General features: G+C 46.2%; 1 protein-coding gene across 2 annotated transcripts in view; it reads right to left on the reverse strand.

Annotated features, from left to right (window-relative positions):
- The window catches only part of dync1h1 (dynein, cytoplasmic 1, heavy chain 1), a 50,298-nt gene that overhangs the window by 19,613 nt on the left and 12,922 nt on the right, over positions 1–17,763 (reverse strand). Inside the window, exons 21-53 of one of the 2 annotated variants that reach the window (XM_012836778.3) lie at positions 16,879–17,045; positions 16,487–16,660; positions 16,069–16,234; positions 15,679–15,867; positions 15,258–15,452; positions 14,618–14,900; positions 14,422–14,522; positions 14,034–14,193; positions 13,538–13,778; positions 13,102–13,285; positions 12,661–12,873; positions 11,926–12,164; positions 11,442–11,598; positions 10,892–11,119; positions 10,302–10,532; positions 9,852–9,992; positions 9,353–9,586; positions 8,956–9,162; positions 8,694–8,815; positions 7,333–7,498; positions 7,053–7,216; positions 6,547–6,676; positions 6,064–6,197; positions 5,268–5,382; positions 4,894–5,055; positions 4,355–4,569; positions 3,845–4,049; positions 3,482–3,655; positions 3,050–3,169; positions 2,734–2,854; positions 1,296–1,491; positions 626–743; positions 157–372 (exon numbers count right to left, since the gene is read on the reverse strand). In XM_012836778.3, coding sequence (XP_012692232.1) covers positions 157–372; positions 626–743; positions 1,296–1,491; positions 2,734–2,854; positions 3,050–3,169; positions 3,482–3,655; positions 3,845–4,049; positions 4,355–4,569; positions 4,894–5,055; positions 5,268–5,382; positions 6,064–6,197; positions 6,547–6,676; positions 7,053–7,216; positions 7,333–7,498; positions 8,694–8,815; positions 8,956–9,162; positions 9,353–9,586; positions 9,852–9,992; positions 10,302–10,532; positions 10,892–11,119; positions 11,442–11,598; positions 11,926–12,164; positions 12,661–12,873; positions 13,102–13,285; positions 13,538–13,778; positions 14,034–14,193; positions 14,422–14,522; positions 14,618–14,900; positions 15,258–15,452; positions 15,679–15,867; positions 16,069–16,234; positions 16,487–16,660; positions 16,879–17,045 — 5,868 coding nt within the window. Of the gene's footprint in view, positions 1–156; positions 373–625; positions 744–1,295; positions 1,492–1,929; positions 2,126–2,733; positions 2,855–3,049; positions 3,170–3,481; positions 3,656–3,844; positions 4,050–4,354; positions 4,570–4,893; positions 5,056–5,267; positions 5,383–6,063; positions 6,198–6,546; positions 6,677–7,052; positions 7,217–7,332; positions 7,499–8,693; positions 8,816–8,955; positions 9,163–9,352; positions 9,587–9,851; positions 9,993–10,301; positions 10,533–10,891; positions 11,120–11,441; positions 11,599–11,925; positions 12,165–12,660; positions 12,874–13,101; positions 13,286–13,537; positions 13,779–14,033; positions 14,194–14,421; positions 14,523–14,617; positions 14,901–15,257; positions 15,453–15,678; positions 15,868–16,068; positions 16,235–16,486; positions 16,661–16,878; positions 17,046–17,763 lie in introns of both variants that reach the window. The other variant, XM_012836777.3, reaches the window with a different exon arrangement.

Here is a 17,763-nt window from a genome sequence, read left to right on the forward strand (position 1 = left end):
ATCAAGTGATCTATTCGTATTTCTCTTTTCCCAATCTTATACCAACATCAGAGTTTAGGTGTCATTATTTGGCGTTTCAGTTATCAAATCAAGAGTCAGTCAAAGTCAAAACGGGTATAGAACATTCTGGAACAAGCAGCCTTCAGAATCCCTTACCTTGGCCTCCACGGATGCCAGGTCGGACTTGATGGCCTGGGCCTCTGAGATGAGGATGGCGTACTCCTCCTTGTAGCGGGCGATGCTGGACTCCAGGTCACGGATCATTTGTTCCATCTCCTCGCCCTTGGACCTGTTGTCGGTGGCGTCGTCCTCCAGCTTCTGCAGTTCGTTCCTCAGGGGCTCCACCCTCTTCAGCATGTCAGCGTAGTTGAGCTGTCACAGATGAGAACAAGCACTATAGTTAGTACACGGTTATCAGTGATACACTTCAATGGTTTCAGCTTAAAGGCCATTTTCAGTATTTAATTTGCAACAGGAAACCTCCGAGTACTTGTGGGTGCAGTTACAGCAATAGAATCTCAAACTTCCAGGCAAACTCATACACATCCTTGTGTTGTAGATTTACAGTTAACGTTAATAGGACACAAATAAGACCCAAACCCCTGCAGATCAATGAAGAGCCTACCTGAGCAATGGCCCACTTGACCATGGGGCCACAGGCCAGCGAGGCCCTGTTGACCTGCTCGTAGTTGTAGGACGGGTTGGAGAGGTAGTTCTTCTTCATCTTTTCACGGATGGAGTCACTGTTACCCCATTACGGTCATCCAGAGATGTTATAAAACAAGAAGTGGGTGTTAGCTCAGAGCGCAAGAGACAGTGGATGGTATTAATGAATGGATGAATGAATGATGAATGTTAGGAAACACACAGGGTATGGATTGGTATGGGTGACAGTGGAAAGAAAGATGGTGTAAATTCAGGGGGACAGCAGGTTGGAATCTTAAGGCAGGATTAAAAGAGACTTCTTCAAAAAAATCATATTCTTTTATATTTAGAGTGCAGATTTCTCTTAATTTTCTATTATTATTGCATATCGAATTATGTTTAAATAATTTCATTCGGCAAGACTATGTGCTTCAATGAGCCTATTCTGTATGTGTAGCTAATTAACTGTAATGAATCAAATTAGGATTGTAGGATTGTCATTCAAAAACAAACCACCCAGTGTGACCATTACCCCATGTGCATATTACTTCAGCAGGCCCAGTGTGTTGTACCAGGATTGTGCCCACAGACAGAAGACAGAGACAAAAACACAAGGGGACACATGGTTTTTACGGGGGGCGAGACAATACCTCATGTCCTCAGAGACAAAGTTGACTATGCTGGTGATGAAATTGTCTCGGATAATAACTTGTCTGATCTTTTTCCAGTCATTAGTCTCCTCTCCCAGCAGGAGACAGATAGACTCTAAGGCCAGCTTTACCGCGGGGGGAGGGTTGGCCATGGAACGCACTTCGACAAGGTGCTGCTTCTTTATAGAGCTGACCACTGAGGATGGGGAGGAAGACAGGGGGGGGAGGGAGGGAGAGACAGACAGACAGAGACAGAGAGAGATAGAGAGAAGCAGGGGGAGAGATGAAGGTGGGGGGGTAGAGAGAGACAGAGGGAGAGAGAGAAGGGGATGCTGGTTTTAAAAACATGCAGGACAGATGGGGTGGGTGGGGCGGAGGGAGCCTGGCAGCTGTGTGGCACTGAGAAGGGTGAGGTCGCTCATGACCGTGAAAAAACAGCCTTTCAAAAAAGTTTACACAACGCCAATCCACACTCATTTATCCTATTCACTGCAACATGAAGTCTCAGGGGACTACAAAACTAACCCTATTACCCCTGTAGTCACATGTAGTTGTTTGTTTTGGTTGATGCCCACCCCTGCCCTCTGACCGTGCCACACTGCCACCGAAGCCCCTCTCCGCGCACTCCAGTCACCTGATCTCATCGGCAGAAAAGTTAACAATGGTGGGGATGAAGTTCTCCCGCATAATGATCCCGCGGATCTGCTTCCAGTCGGTGGTGGTCTCGCCCAGGAGCAGGCAGATGGACTCGAGGGCCATCTTCACCGCCCCGGGCGGGTTGGCCATGGACCGCACCTCCACCAGGTGCTGCTTCTTAATAGATTTAACGGCTAAGGGTTGGAGGGCCACAAGAGGGCGCCGTGGAGCAGTGCAGGAGAGGAAAGAGAGAGGAGAGGAGAGAGGAGAGGAGGAAGGGAGAAAAGAATAGCAGTTACGCGTGACGCCAGGACATCTGTTTGAGCAAACATGCATATGTATCAAACGTAACACACACACACACACACACAAACTGTGTCGCAATTGGAGTTTTTCTGGCAGATCTTTAAACATGGCTCTGAGCTTTGAATAAATTCTGAGATCTTCTGCCAGGATTTAAAGCTCCAATTGGGACTTGACACAGAGCAGACGAAGAACAAGAAACCCCAAAGACCCCCAAGAGGAAAACTAGGCAAGAGAGGAGAAAAGGAGAAAACTGCTCCAACATTCTGAGACATGGTCCCAGTGATCAAATATCTACTTACTTGCGATATGACAAAGGGGTTATTCAGGAGTAGGAGTTTTAGCAGCACTCTGAACTAGGCCACCACTGCTTCAAACATCACTTTCACACAGTCAACAGATAAAAGTCTACACGCATCATGTCTACAGAAGTGGTTAGGGAAATATACAGTGTGAATAAGATTAATAAAGGGTGAAAGCAAACGCAGTCTTTTCATACCATTCTGAGCTTCAATGACAGCAGGCTCCACCTGGTCCAAGTCTTGTTTGACATCCAGCTGCTTCTCTTTGATGCCTTCCTGCTGTTTGTAAATTGATTCCGAGATCTCCTGGCTCATAACCTTTTTTTGTAAAAAAAGAATTGACCCATTTAGTATGATCTATTTAAAAGTCCACGGTTTAGTCAGTCACATTAACACCACACACACAAACACTAGCATGAACCATCCCAGCATGAAACTCATGCTTCTGGGGTGAAGAAAAAAAAAAAAAATCAATAAAACAGAATAATTAAAGCCTCTGTTGGGTCTCCTTGCCTTCTTCTTCTCAGCCTCCTGCTGGTCCTTCACCATCTTCTTCAGCTTGTCGTTGGCAGCCGAGTTCTTGGCCTCCAGCTCCAGACTCTTGACCCTCAGATCCCGGCGGAGCTCCTCCACCTGGCGAAACACCACAATGTGGTTATGATCTCGTGACAGATGGACAGACAAGAGGTGGACTGCCAGACAGGATGATGGATTTGTTACAGGCTTTCTGTAAGTCATACTGCATTTCTTTTTTACTGTACTCTTTTGACTCCTCATACCAAAATGTACAGGATGCAGCATTGGGACCATATTTCCCCACTATGTGAGACAAAGTTCCTCTTAATCCTAAATAGAAGCAATGATACAGTTCTCCCTGAGCAGCTACAGTCTTAGTGGAAGTCAGCCAGGATCAAACCGGGAGACGCTTCGGCAAACATCACTTACCTGGTCCACAGTCTCCTTGATCTTGCGCAGACCGACATTCAAATGCATCTGCTGCTCCTCTAGTTCGCTGCGCTTCTCGTTGAACAGGTTGGCGTAGTGGTTGATGAAGTCCAGGTAGTGACGTGGGGTGATGGCCATGGTGCGCCCACCACGCTTCGCCAAGCGGTTGTTAGCCTGAGGGGGAAATGGACAGAGAATTCACCAACAGAGCACGAAACTTGTGGTTTTCAGCTGCTTTTGTAAAATGCCAAATTCTACAACTTTTCAAAGCTTTTCAATGGTAGAAACCAAAGAAATAATGACGCCACCTGATGCTAGGGTTTTTACACAGGCATGATAGGTAGATGATGTGTGGAGTCTAACCTGGTGCAGGGTCTGGTGGACGAACACACAGCCGTTGACGATGGCCTCCCTGTGAGTGGGTGGCTGGGGAAGCTTGTCGTAAACGACGGGCATATAGTCGGGCACTTTGTAGTTGGGCTTCTCCAGGTCCATCTTGCTGGTGAACTCTTTACCAACCTGGTAGAGGGCATCAGTTGACCAATCTCCAAACCAGTTCAGCACACACCTGTGGAAGGGGTTGATAGCCAAACATTGGTCATGCACAAAAACGAAGCATTCTTTTCAGTAGACTTGGCAGAGCAGACAACTGCCAACAGCAGCTTCGAATAAGTCTTCATGTTAACAAGGCAAAGAATTCAGCCAATACATCTACTCTGTTTACTAAAGCAGAGTAATTTCAGTGTCTCGGAGCAAAAAAAAAAAAAAAAAGAAGCTCTGCAGTTTGTACAGGGGTACTATTCTCATGAAGATCTACCAAACTCGGCTTAACAATGCACACTCCCGAGGTGCTTTGAACATGAGCCTGCTCACCTGTTGAAGAGGGCAGGGGAGGTGGCGGCCCGGTCCTTCAGTCCCTCCGAGGAGGGGTTCATGGTGAAGACCACGTGCAGGTTCCTGATGACCTGGCTGGTGAACCACTTGTAGAGCTCCTCGTGGGTGTCGAGCATCAGACCCTCCTTCTGGGCTCCCTCTTTGCACTGGGTCATCAGCGTGGCGTACTCGTCTCCCTCAAACAGACCTGGCACCTACGGGAGCCGGGGAACACACAAGGGGCTCAGGATTAACACCCACTCATACAGAATGCTGAAAACTATCCATGCACTTCTATATCCATGCACAACAATATCCACAACAACCACTACATTTTCACCCTTCAACAAATGCTCAACAAAGTACAAATTCAAAGTACGGATTACTTAATCATTTAGTATTTATTCAAGTCACAACCAGAATTATTGCTAAAAAAGTCATTGGGACCCATTTTGTTGAACAATACACAGATTATAGACTACAAATGAATTGCAAAAACCACATCCACTACAATGGATGAATATGAGAAGCTGGTTCACCTCTCCGTTGGCCAGCAGGGTGTTCATACGCTCCAGGAAGCCAGAGTCCAGCACGTTGGACTCGTCCATGATGAAGGCGATCTTCTCGTTCTTGCAGCCGGAACGACGCAGAACCGTACGCAGGTCCTCGTCAAAGTCCTCACCTGTGTACTTCCTGTGAACCTGTGGGGAGGTGATGTGTTGGTTAAACTACATTTGAGCCGCACTGCATTGTGGGCTTCTTTTGCACATCTGAAACATTTTACTTCTACAACCATCCCATTTTACTGTGCTCATGAGATACAATACATCCATTCAATGGAAAGGAAAAAAAAAAGACAAAAACAAGTGTTAGGATGCCAAGAAGTCACGTCTTATCTGTGTTCTGTACAAACCTTGATCTGATAGACACTGAGGCCGTTCATCCAGGCCACGAAGCGGGACAGAGTGGTCTTGCCAGCACCGCTGACCCCAATGAGCAGCAGATGGCCCTGAGGCTGGCGGAAGATTCTAGAAACACAGAGGAGGACACGTTCACACAGAGCCCAGTTGGTCTCATTTGAACAGCTATGACGGACAATAATAATAACCCTGAGATATAGCCTTATTGGAGGATGTAGCTACAGCCGAGCTGCACTTTCTGCAGCGTTAAGGACATCAACGTCAGGGCGCAAAAAAACGGTACAGACACGGCATGTGAGCACCAAAAAAGCTGCTGCAACTGAATTGTTGACCTGGTGTGCAGAGTTACTGAAAAAAATGATCAAACTATTGATATGGACTGCAACCTTAGATGGGCCATGGCTAAAATATTTAGTTTCTGAAATGAGACAATGCTAAATTAGGTTTTTTTCATAGCAATTTATCTTCCTTCAACGTGCATATGCAGAATTACTGGCAGGCATATCTTTCTCTCTCGAAGTTTCCTTCCTGAAGGTGAAAGTTTCAGTTGATGACTACAGAGCCTGGGGGAGTCCCTAAAGCCTTTTTATCTAGATTCACACATTTGTATTCACACAAGAGTATTGCTTAGAGCAAATTTAACAGGGTTGAATCAGCAATTACAGTCCTTTAGAAGGATGTGCATTAATGCCGTTGACTGCTGAAGGAGGCTGGAGAGGTCAGGAGACCATCAACCATGGCACGTGCTGGACAAATGAAGCGGGTGAAGTAGTTAATGATTGCCTTTACCGGTCAATTCTCAGGACGTGATCCAGGACCTCGTTGAAGAGCACCAGGGGAACGTCCAGCTCCTCCTCGTAGAACACCTTCAGACGGGCCTTCACATAGTCCCTCAGTTCCTCCTGCTCAACTGGCACATAGTCCTGGGGAGAGAGAGAGGGTGTGGGACAGGTGTTAGAAAAGCGTTTGCAGACGACCTGTATTCTCTGAACAGATATCCACTCAGTCTTTCCCTGGGGTCAACATTAGAAATCTACTACAGTGGCAGAGTAGTTTATTTTCAACTCATAGTGAAAGTGGGTATTCGAGGACTGTTCAAGGCTGTGATCACACAGGCAGGGAATGGGGTTGTGGATTATATCTGACAGTATGTGAACTCACACAATTCCAGTGACCTATCACTATAACACTCTGTGTTAAAATGTGTTTTTTCCCCCCAAAATAGTTGAGACATTGGTGTGAAAAAAAAAAAGAGCTCAGTGACAGTCTTACCTTAGAGAGCCAGTTGCTGTAGAGGATGGGCCTGAGGAGTCCCTTTTCACGGTCGATGTTGGGGAAGTGCTTGAGGGCGACAATGTCAATGTTTTCATCTGTCCAGCGTCTCTCCTCATCTTCCACCAACCTGAACAACAGAGGACACAGACGTCAAATCCAGCTAGTCACATCTTTAACACAACCCTCTCCACTGATTGTTCCTCCCCCCTTTCTGCTTTCTGCTTAAACTCCTGTCGGTGCAAATGGATATGAAACCTACCGTAAAATGTTACTTTCAAATAAAATGATGTCCTTATCAAAATCAATTAAGCAGTTTATTGTCTTTATATTATTTTATATTCCTACTACTGACACAGACACAATTGCCATGACTCAACCAAAGAGACATTTCGAAAAACTCTCAAAGTGACCAAACTAGTAGCAATTAAGGAAAACACAACTGAGAATCCCCCCGCCCATGCTGCCTTTATGCACGTCGTCTCCATGGCGCCGTTTCACCCCACCTGTCTTGGAAGAGACGCAGGGCCTCGTGGGCCCAGATGCGGATGAGTCCCTCCACGGGGAGCGTCTCCAGGGGCCGCAGGGCCTCGAAGATGCCCCTGACCCAGCGGGTCATCTCTCGGGGGGAGTAGATGTAGTGAGGCTGGGTATCCTGGGTGAAGCGCTCCTGGAGGAGGTGGAGAGAGGGCAAGAGACACATCAGTCACGTACTGGGGCAGGAAAGGCTAGTGAGTATTTCCAGACTAGACATGCGGTGGGGTCTCCACAGGCTACGCAGCTTACCTGTGACATGGTGTAGAACTCCACCATGGCAGCGGTGAGGGGTTCTGCGTAGGTGCGCAACGAGGGGATGAGGCGCAGCATGGCCCGGTTGAAGGTGCCGTAGATCTGGGTGAGGGAGGCCGGTCCAGGGTAGTCCACATACACCACAGGAACATGCCTCAGGAACCTGTGTTGGAGGGAGAGCAGGTGAGCGGAATCACGACAGATTAATGGTAAATAAAAGCAGGGCTGGGGTATTTCAAAGACCATGCAGCTCAACATTAGCTTGGGTGGGGTTGCCTGTCTAAGTTAGATAAAAACTAGGGATGCACGATATTGAATTTTAGCCGATATCCGATATGCCGATATTTACAAGCTCATTTTGATACCGATATATACACCTCTGCTTTTTAATTATTGAAAAGTCTCTCCTGTACTATAATTAATCTGTTATTATGATAGGGTATTGCTGTAGATACAGGACATTTAAAAACTTGATTTGTATCATTTTAGAAATAGACATTCACTCATGAAACTATTGAAATTATTTCAAATATGGCAGATTTATATATATTTTCACGTCACAATTTTCATACTTGAACAACTACACTCTGGAAATGCAACTTGGCTAACTTGGAAAGCTAACGTTGGTTAACTGACTTACAGTTTAATAACATCCCTTCTAGGATTTCTAGACTAATCTATGTAAGGTATTTGCCAAGTTAGCTATATATAAATTCAATATATGCAAAGGTAAGCCATGTACAGATAGCGTGGGCTCGTAACATAACGTTTCACATCCCGTCAAATGAGATCATCAACTTCGCTGGTGTCACGTAGCATGCAAGCTAACTAGCTAGTGTTGTCTAGCTAACTAGCAACTTATTAACTTCTATTAGCGCGCGACAGGTAATGTTGCAAAGCGTTGCACGCAGGTGGTCTGCATCTATGCATGTAACCTACGTTACGGCCAAGCTGTCGTCTCCTCTTCCATCTCCTGAAAAGATTCCTGACAAATAGCATGTCAACATCCTCTGATACTGTGAAGTACTGCCACACAGCCGACGTGTTGAATTACGTTGTTGGCGCTCATAGTAACCAAAACATTTGCTTCGCGTGCGCATAATTTGAACGTCACTTTATCGGCCAGGCCGATAATTAAGTTTTGAAGCTTTTATCTGCAGATACCGATGTCGTGCCGATATTATCGTGCATCCCTAATAAAAACATTTAATGTAAAAAAACTGACAGTCTTGACATGACAAAAAAGCATGATATTAGGGTGATGGCCTGGCTGAACTCTTGCTGAAATAATATGAATCTATTCTGGGGGAACGATATGGAGGGTGTTGTATGAGGAGCAGCTGAAAACATCAGCTCACCTGTGAGTGAGGGGCTTTCTGCCAGGGTCGGTGGGGGGGTTGCAGGCGCCCACAAATTGGATCCTCTCCAGCTTCACCCAGGTCTGGTCCGAGGTGCGGTAGAAGCCTCCGTGCTCCACCATCTACATTACATAGCATGACACAGACCAGGTGAGCAAGGGCATACCTACCAATCTTGAGATTTTTGTTTGGGAATGGTATTCGACATGTTTTAATATCTAAACGCACCTGAACATCACATCTAAACACACGAAAAACACACCTGTCTGATGAAGGAGATGACCCTCTGTGTGCCGTACTTGTCCATGTCCGGCAAGTTGATCTCGTCACAGAACAGCACCAGCCACTTGCCCAGCTGCACGGGGGACAGCACAACCCCGTTGGGCGTGCGGCGGTACTCACAGTAGTGATCGAACGTCTTCAGCAGCAGCTCCGGGGTGGTGGCGCTGGAGAAGTTCAGACCCACAACCTGAGACAGGGAGGGATGGAGAAATTAAGTCCTTCCATCATCATATACACTCAAGTAGGGTAAAGAAGTCCTTCATCATAAAACACTCGAATAGGGTAAAGAAAGACAAAGTGATGAACTTTAAAATGAACACTGCCACATTCTGGCCTTGTTCAGTGATTTTAAGCAATGGCTGAATGTCGGTACCCACCTCCATGTCAGGCAGGGCTCTGAGGGCGCTGAACAGGGTCATGGTTTTACCGGAGCCCGGAGGTCCACACAGCACCAGGGGCTTGTGCTCGGCCAGCCAGGTGTAGAGCAGGGCCTCGTGGCGCACCGTGTCCAGGGTGGGCACCACCACGTCGGGGGAGGCCACCTTATGCGTCTCCACCTCAATCTGGGGCACCTTACCCTGCCAGGACTGCCACTCGCCACTGATGGCAACCTGGCGGACGGCAAGAGAAAAGGGTCAGAAAGGAATATCAATAACAACCCTTCATATTAACAATGGATACAAACCATGTCTGATGTTATTGTTCTTATTTAATATTTGCATGGATGATTAATGTAGAAATAAACATATTCTATTCGATATTAATCATATACTGTATGCCACTGGCTGACTTTGCCATACATACTAATTTACTGACTGTACCATTGAACCAACTCCTGGTATCGCTTGCCATTTTTGCACAGGAAGAACCACCCACCTCGTAGTCGATGATTGGCACATTGGGAGCAGCTGGGAGGGGCACAGTGGTGATGCGGCGGATGTACTCTCCGAGCTCCGCCCTAATCTTCAGTCTACCATCTCCAGAGAAGGACCAGAGCACGGCGTAGATCAGATATCTCTGCAGGAACAAGTAAACAGTTTGGGTTTAGAAGGAATTAAGGGTAATTGTGTGAACATGAATATTGAACAATGAATATTCCACTCAAAATCACAGGTGAGCAACCACTTGATGAAAGGCTTCCACTTCAAGCTGCAATCCCATTTACTGCATTACTGAAAACATTGACAATACCCTCTCTGAGAATTCTAGTTGCTTTGCCAAATGCCATTCTGTGCTGATAAATCAAAGCTGACGCTAATCTAGCATCCATCTCGCAGTCAGCCACTCTGCCCCATCATTTGCACACCGGGTGGCGGGGACACTGACCTGCATGTATCTCTCGAGCTGGTCGACTGGCATGGGGAAGTCGGGGTGGTTGTTGTTGTACTGCGCCACGTTGCGGCAGGCCTGGTGCAGCATGGAGAAGAGGGAGCCCATGCAGCGCATGCGCGTGAAGTCCATGATGTGCTCTAGCTTGGAGGCGTGCTCCAGTGCCTTGATGACCAGCCCCGTGGAGGTGAAGTAGGGCTGTAGCACAGCCGCCGAGTCTCTCTGGATCTGAGGGGGGGGGAGTCGGGGGGTTTAGCATGGTAAGTTTCATAGCATTTGACTTCAGCGCTTCCGTGTTAAATCTGACACTCTCAAGCTTCACGTTTTGACTTCAGACATTTTGAAGATTTTTTTTACATTCTACAATTCAAAGTTCCAGATAGTATGATAAAAGATCATTAGTGATAAACATGGCAGGCCTCTAAACATGTTTGGAAGACTGGTCTGTTCAATGTTTGAAAACACACAACTGCAAAGGGAAATGGTCTGTAGACTATGACACCATCTCTCTCCCCTAGGTGAAAGGGAACCAAAAAGAGAAGGGACCCTGGTGTCGAGATGCTGAGTAGCCGTAAGTGTTGATGTACCTGCAGCATGGGGGATGCGGCTTCATCGCCCTCATCCTCGGTACTCTTGTGTTTACGCAGGGCCTCGTCCTCGCCCTCATCCAATGGGATGCTGCGCAGGCGGTCCAGGAAGTTGAAGAAGATCATGTCTGTGCTGAGCACATCCTCACTGAACCACACCATACCGCACCGAGACACAGTGGCCAGGGTGGCATACTTCAGGTCCTGTACCTCAAACATGATGCGCACCTGCAGGGGTGTACAGGAAGGGGGGGGGGGGGGGGGGGGGGGGGTTAATCACAGACAATAAAGGCATAAGGCGATTGCCAACGACAGACCGTTAACAGCACTCTTCGATCAAAATCCCCTAAAGATGTCAGTAATGCAATAAACTGAGCTTGAGATACTGTAATTAAAACAATATGATTTCATAAAATGAACTGGTTTAAAATTGAATCAAGATGGTGTCCTAAAACTGTGTGAAGTCTTTACCCTTTTGGGTAGGATTTTTGAGGTTTACGACAAAACTGATGTTAGTGTATGCAAGTGCTGCGCCTGTCTGTTTCCTTACGTTGGGAGGCAAGCTGAGACGTTCTCCATTGGGCAGAGTCAGAAGCTTGTTATCATCCAGCACGGAGTTCAAGTTCTCAACCCACTCAGGGTCCACATCACCATCAAAGATAATCCACTGCCTCTTCTGAAGTTCTCCACGCACGTTATCAATGATCCTGATCGATAAACATCAGTTAGCTCTTTGGGCACAACCTTGCGTATTGGGGCACAGATACAGTAGGCAACAAAAGTGTAATAGTGACTGAAAACTCTCTTAAATATTCAGAGTTTCCCTCCTGTAAAACATTTTTCACATCACTTGGTTTGAAGATGTGTAAACAATCTACAGTATGTTCATCAACTGCATTATCAAGGTAGTTATTTTGCGACACATCACAAGTAGGTTACCAACCACAGTCAAACACACTATATTCTGAGATGTTAAACTAATCTGCCCATCCTCCCTATTCTAAAGGGCTGTGATCTTGAACAAAAGCACTCACTTCCTAAGCACGTGTGTGAACAACCCGTCGGTCCACTCGCGAGTGTTGGGGTCAAGGGTTCCGTACAGGTGGTCTTTGCTGATGGCTTTCGGGTCGATGATGTGTGCCACCCCCTCCATGCCCTCAAGGCGCTCCAGGGCTTTGAGCAGAACCCTCCAGGCCATGGTCTTCCCACTGCCCGACGGTCCCACCATCATCAGCCCATGGTTGATCTGGGTGATCTGGTAAAGCTGGAGAACCTGGAAGAACACAAGAGAGGTGGGCGAGTCAGTAGGTGGGATGGATTGATAAAACAGATGGGTAGAAGCCAGAGGATGACTGTCCCCATCTCTCAGAACCATCATCAGATAGATGTAGAAATGTGTCAACATCTGAGAAGTCCATCACTCATGCTATTATACGGCTCCTCGGAATGCTGAGTTCCACTAAATTGAAAGGGCCATCACTCATCGTTCAGAGGGCCGATAATGATGGCTGACAACAGGTTTTGTGCTTCTGATTCAAATATAAATCATTTAATTCCCTTTTCGTTTTGGCAAGTAACCATAGCATAAGTGGGATAATGTATTGTCCGCTGGTCACTTGAAAAATAAATCCCTTCAGGACGATCCATTGTATCGAACTAGGCAAAGATGGAACTTGCGTTCACTGGTGCAACCCAGCACTCCACTCCTGCCCGCCACCTAAACATCACGTCCTCCTAACCCTCCCACTGCTGTGGTTAGCGTTCCTTACCTTCTCCACCCACATGCTCCCCACGTCGTCTCCATCTCCGTAGGTGAGGTACATCTCGGAGCAGACCTTCTTCAGCTCCTCGCGGAGCGCGGTCATCTCGCCGCGCATGTATGCGATGCCGGGGAACACGTCGGAGAGCAGGCTGAAGAGCAGAGGGATGTCCTCAGCCACCAGCTTAGGCACCATGGTCTCACACACACTCTGGATAAGAATCTGGGGAAGGAGGAAGAGCACCATTAGGATGATCTTATTGTTGCTGGTTTACTCTGATGGTTATGGGAGAGGAACATCATTTTATTTAAGTTCAAAGGCCTGATCTGATTTCTCTATACTTTAGCAAAGATCAGACCCTTGACATTTGTAGGCAAGATATTTATATTTTTAAACGCAAAACACTATTATAAATATTGATGCAATATTGATAAAAATCATTGTTCTGACCTCTTGTTCTGGAAGGTTCTCTGCAATCTCGTTCTCATCTACAACTTCGCCGCGCTCACCCTTCTCCCGTTTGATTCTCTGAATGCGCTCACGCTTCACATTACCGGCGCTGATCAGCACACTCTTCAAGGCTCGCAGGCCAAAGTCATAATGAGACTGAGAGGACAGCTGCTCATCACACAGCCTGTGAACACACGCGCACACACACACACACACAAATCAATCAATTTATTGAACCATAATGATATAGCAATGATTTGCTCTAGCCCTGCGAAATTACGTTTGTTTTACATACATCTTTTCCCTAGTTTTATGCTCGTTTCATGCAAGTCAAACAACCAAACCAAAAATGTGACTGTTAGCAGTTAATCAGAATTAACCACCACCCAACAAGCAAACGGAGAAGCACTAGAAGCTGTGCGGATGTGGCACGTACTTAAAGAATGGGACAATCTTCTTGGCCAGGACCTCAGCTGTACGGAAGCCTTGAGAGTACAACATGACCTGGGCGATGAGCTGACGATCGGGCTTGGTCATAGCCAAGCTCCTGAACAGCTTCTTCAGGTTATCAGGCAGATTGGAGCGCCCGGCGTAGCCAGGGTTCATGGTGATGAAGATGGCCATATCTGGGCTCACCTTAACCTGTTTATTTAACAGCTCTGTCATTACAGGAACACCTGAGAAGACAAATGAGATCAATATTAGAAACCAATACATCAAATACAACCCTTTTTTTCCATTTCACCTTCTTCTGCGCTAATATACTGAGTCAGTCAATCAAATTCTGTTACTGTAAAAAAAAAAAAAATTACTGTGAATATTGTGTTAAATGAAATAAATATTTCTGTTCATGAATGTTCTTAACCTAGAACAAATGTTTAATTTCGATATGCTGATAAAGTGGGTTGACGGTAGGCTTAGGGGTTACGTACTGCGGTCTCTGTTGGGGTTGCTGTGCTCCCTCAGGGCCACCTGGATGTACTGCACCTGCTGCGACACGGCCGACAGCATCCTCTCCTCCAGACGGTTGAACTCGTCGAAACAGCCCCAGGCTCCCACTTGACACAGACCCACAAAGATACGGCCCATAGCCTGGGAGACACAGAGGGGAAACACACGGTAGTATCAATGGCTCAGAATTGAAAGACAGAGGGGTCTGTTTAAGGAGATGACCTGTATGTGTTCAGTATAGAGGTGGGCTAGATTTAGAGTGAACGGGTCAGGGTGACGCCAACTGTGTTGCTGTGCCAACTGTGTTGGTGGAGCACAGCTAGAGCCGGCCATAGCGACACGGTAGCCATTTCACATTGGCAGGCATACCTGGAAGTCAAAAGTCTCATCACAGTTGAAGACCAACACAAAGCGCCCAAGTTGATGACCCAGAGCCTTCACAGACTCAGTCTTTCCAGTTCCAGCAGGACCTGCAAGACACAAGATGGAACATCCACATTATCATTTAAACGGTCACATTTCACAGTCTAATATTTACAATTCTTAATCTCCATGCCCTACTGACCGAATGGGGAACCTCCGAGCCTAGCCTCCAGAGCCTGAGTCATGGTGAGATAGCAGCGGTCGGTGAGGGGGGTCTGCACCAGCTTCTCTTGGACGCCCAGGTACTCGAAGCCGTAGTTGAACTTGGCGTTGGCCATCTGGATGGAGAGCTGCTGCAGCACGTCCGTCTGTTTGGGGTCGAAGTAGAAGCGCATCTGGCACAGCCACTCGAAGGACTTGGGGTTGTCGATCTTGTTCTTTAAAAGGGCCCTGGTCACGTCCCTCTGGTGCACCAACTCCGTGATCTGAGAAAAAAAAAGATGGGAAATAAATAAGCAGGAGTTGTTGAAGTTCTTCATTAATTAGATAGGTCCTCATAGAAAAAAAAAAAAGTTAACCAAGGTAAGAAATACATGAATTTGTATTTAGAAAGGATGGATGATGGATGCTTGAAATTGCATTAAGATCAGACGGTGATTCCTCATAGCACTCCAATTTCTTAAAAGGAGTAACGTGAAACCGAGTGATGCAGTAAAGGGGTAGTTAAATCAGAAAACTCAGAGTCAATGTCCCCGATGTCCTTGTGTGTGTACCCTTGATATACACCCTATATAAACACCCTTCCTTTCCACTCCCTAATGCATCGCTTTGTCTGCACCCACCAGGTGCTCCAGCTTCCTCCTGCGCAGGACTGGCTGCTCCATCAACACAGTGTCGGCCAGCAGGTTTAGGGTGGCCTCGACATTGGACAGGACGCCCTGCATCGGCGCCAGGTTGTCCCCACCCGCGATGGTGGTCAGCGCGCTCTCCACATTCTCAGACCAGTCAATCTGGGCAGAGAGCACCACCAGCTGGGCCTGATTTGGGGGGAGATACAGTTAAAAAGAACCATGAGCTTTTTACATCAAGCCTTTTTATATCTACCTAATATTCTACATTCATCTAACATTTGTACATCAAATCTAGGATCAGGTATCCAGTTTGTTTTCTTTGAATGTACAGAAGAAAGTGATCGTAAACATCAGCATTAAATAAGAATCGGGTTGATAAGCTAAAATAATGTAATGTAATGTGCTGACGTACCTGGTAGCGGTCGATCCACTCAATGTAGTTGTTGAGATTGACGGTAGAGTCCTTGTTGAAGTCGCCCACTTCAGTGACCGACTCAGCGAGCAGCTTGGCCAGAGTGACCCTCATCTCCTTCTCCACCAGGGTGAGCCACTCGTTGATCTTGGGGTGATCAGTGATCGACACGGCTGTCTTGTAGACGACCTGAGAGGAAATACGTACGGATAGATGTGAATTTTGCTGCCATATTATCAGACAACACTCATAAACAAATAATTCAGTTTCTAAGTCTCACTTTCAATAGTGGAATGTAGAAAAGTCAAGTGGATATCACAAGGTGAACAAACATAGCATTTCATAGCACCTCAGAATAAGTTTGTACTTATGATAATCTTTCAGTCTTACCTCTTCACCCTCCCTGGAGGAGATCCCCAGCACCTCTGTGTTGTCGTCGTTCAGCAGAATGCTGGACACACCAGCAAACATCTTCTTGAAATGCTTCTGGAGTTTGGCCACGTTCTTGCTGTTACCAATGATCTCAAGCAGATCTTCATCACCAACGAAATAGAACCTGATGGAGAAAAAAAAAAAAAAGAATTAAAATAAAAGTTAGAATAGACAGAAACTAGTCATCTCTTACCAAGAGCGAACTACGTAAATTACTAGTTAAACTGAAAATGATTTAATGTACAAGTACAACTACAAGGCACTTTATAGAGAGTGACAAGACCGTGGCATAATCCTATCCTCTGCCAAAGAACAACTGATCGAATCTGCACTTCCTAAGAAACAAAACTGAGGAACCATAGCTTAGAGTTCCTACCTGGGGAAGGAGGACCTCTCCCTCTCCAGGTACTCTCCCAGGGCCTTTTGGATCTTGCCCAACAGGTCGGCCAGCCTCTCCAGTGAGCGCTGCACGCCCTGGATGTTGAGGACATCCATCACCAGTGGAGACTTGGTCACCTTCTTCATCAGAGCCAGGAACTCTGTGCTGATACTGAGGAAAGAAAGGAGGAGGACACAGTTCATGAAAAACATAAATTCTGTTCAAATCATACACATCTTTGTTTACATTGGAATACTGTGAATAGGACCCCCATGTATCGACTATAGAGTCTGAACTTGCATGGAACCCAGCTATAGGTTCTTTATCGCTCACGTTGGGGCAGTCAAGATTGCCCAAAACGGCAAATCGGTAGTTAAGTGCACCCTCACCTCTGGAACCTCTGGGTTTCCACTGGCAGCAGGTGCTTGATGTCGGCACTGCCGGTGAAGATGCCCTCCAGGTAGACCCAGCGGCGCTGGACATCGATCCAGACGTCAAACAGAGCCATGATGCGGTTCAGTTTATCCTCCCAGCTCAGGGCATCTTCTTCAAACACCTGTGCAAAACAGGAGGCTCAGTGTTTTTAAAAGAAAACCTTTACTACACACATTTTTTTTTTTTTTTAATATTGTTTAGCCATTACATTCACTGTCAATAGAATACTAGCGGAGCTGCGTCAATTACCGGCATGCGTCAATTATAGGACACATTCGGCGTTGTCATGTTTACATTCACTCTCGTGATCAACTTCGGGCGACTATGGCAAGAAACGTAAGCTCCCACAAAAATAGGGCATTTAAGCTTTACTTGTGAAAAAAATTAACTCTGTAGATCTAATTTAAGCTTGTGAAATAGTGTTGTACTTTTGCGTGTACATTTATAGTGTGGAACACTTAGCAGCGCGACGAATATTTTATTTGGTCTTAAAGTTGTACTGTCAGATTTATTCTCTCCAGATGAAGTTTGACTGTGATTTTAAACTGTCATTTCAAATGCTAAAAACAGCTAGCATGATGTAATGTAAGTACGGATGCTTACAGAGACCAAATCCGATTACTCTGGTCGTTTAGACCTATGTCAATATGAAAGGCACTTGTTGAGAAATTGGGCAGGAGAATAACGCGATTTGGTGAGGAAGGTCGCCTTCCGTAGTTGCGTTTACAGTTTAACTTAAACAAAATTGAATTAGATTAAAATGTTGTATTTACACGAACAAAAGTACAATTACAATACCGTTATAATAAATGTCTTCATTTTTAATACATAACATACAT

Source organism: Clupea harengus, chromosome 14, assembly GCF_900700415.2.
Source record: "Clupea harengus chromosome 14, Ch_v2.0.2, whole genome shotgun sequence".
Lineage (NCBI taxonomy): Eukaryota > Metazoa > Chordata > Actinopteri > Clupeiformes > Clupeidae > Clupea > Clupea harengus.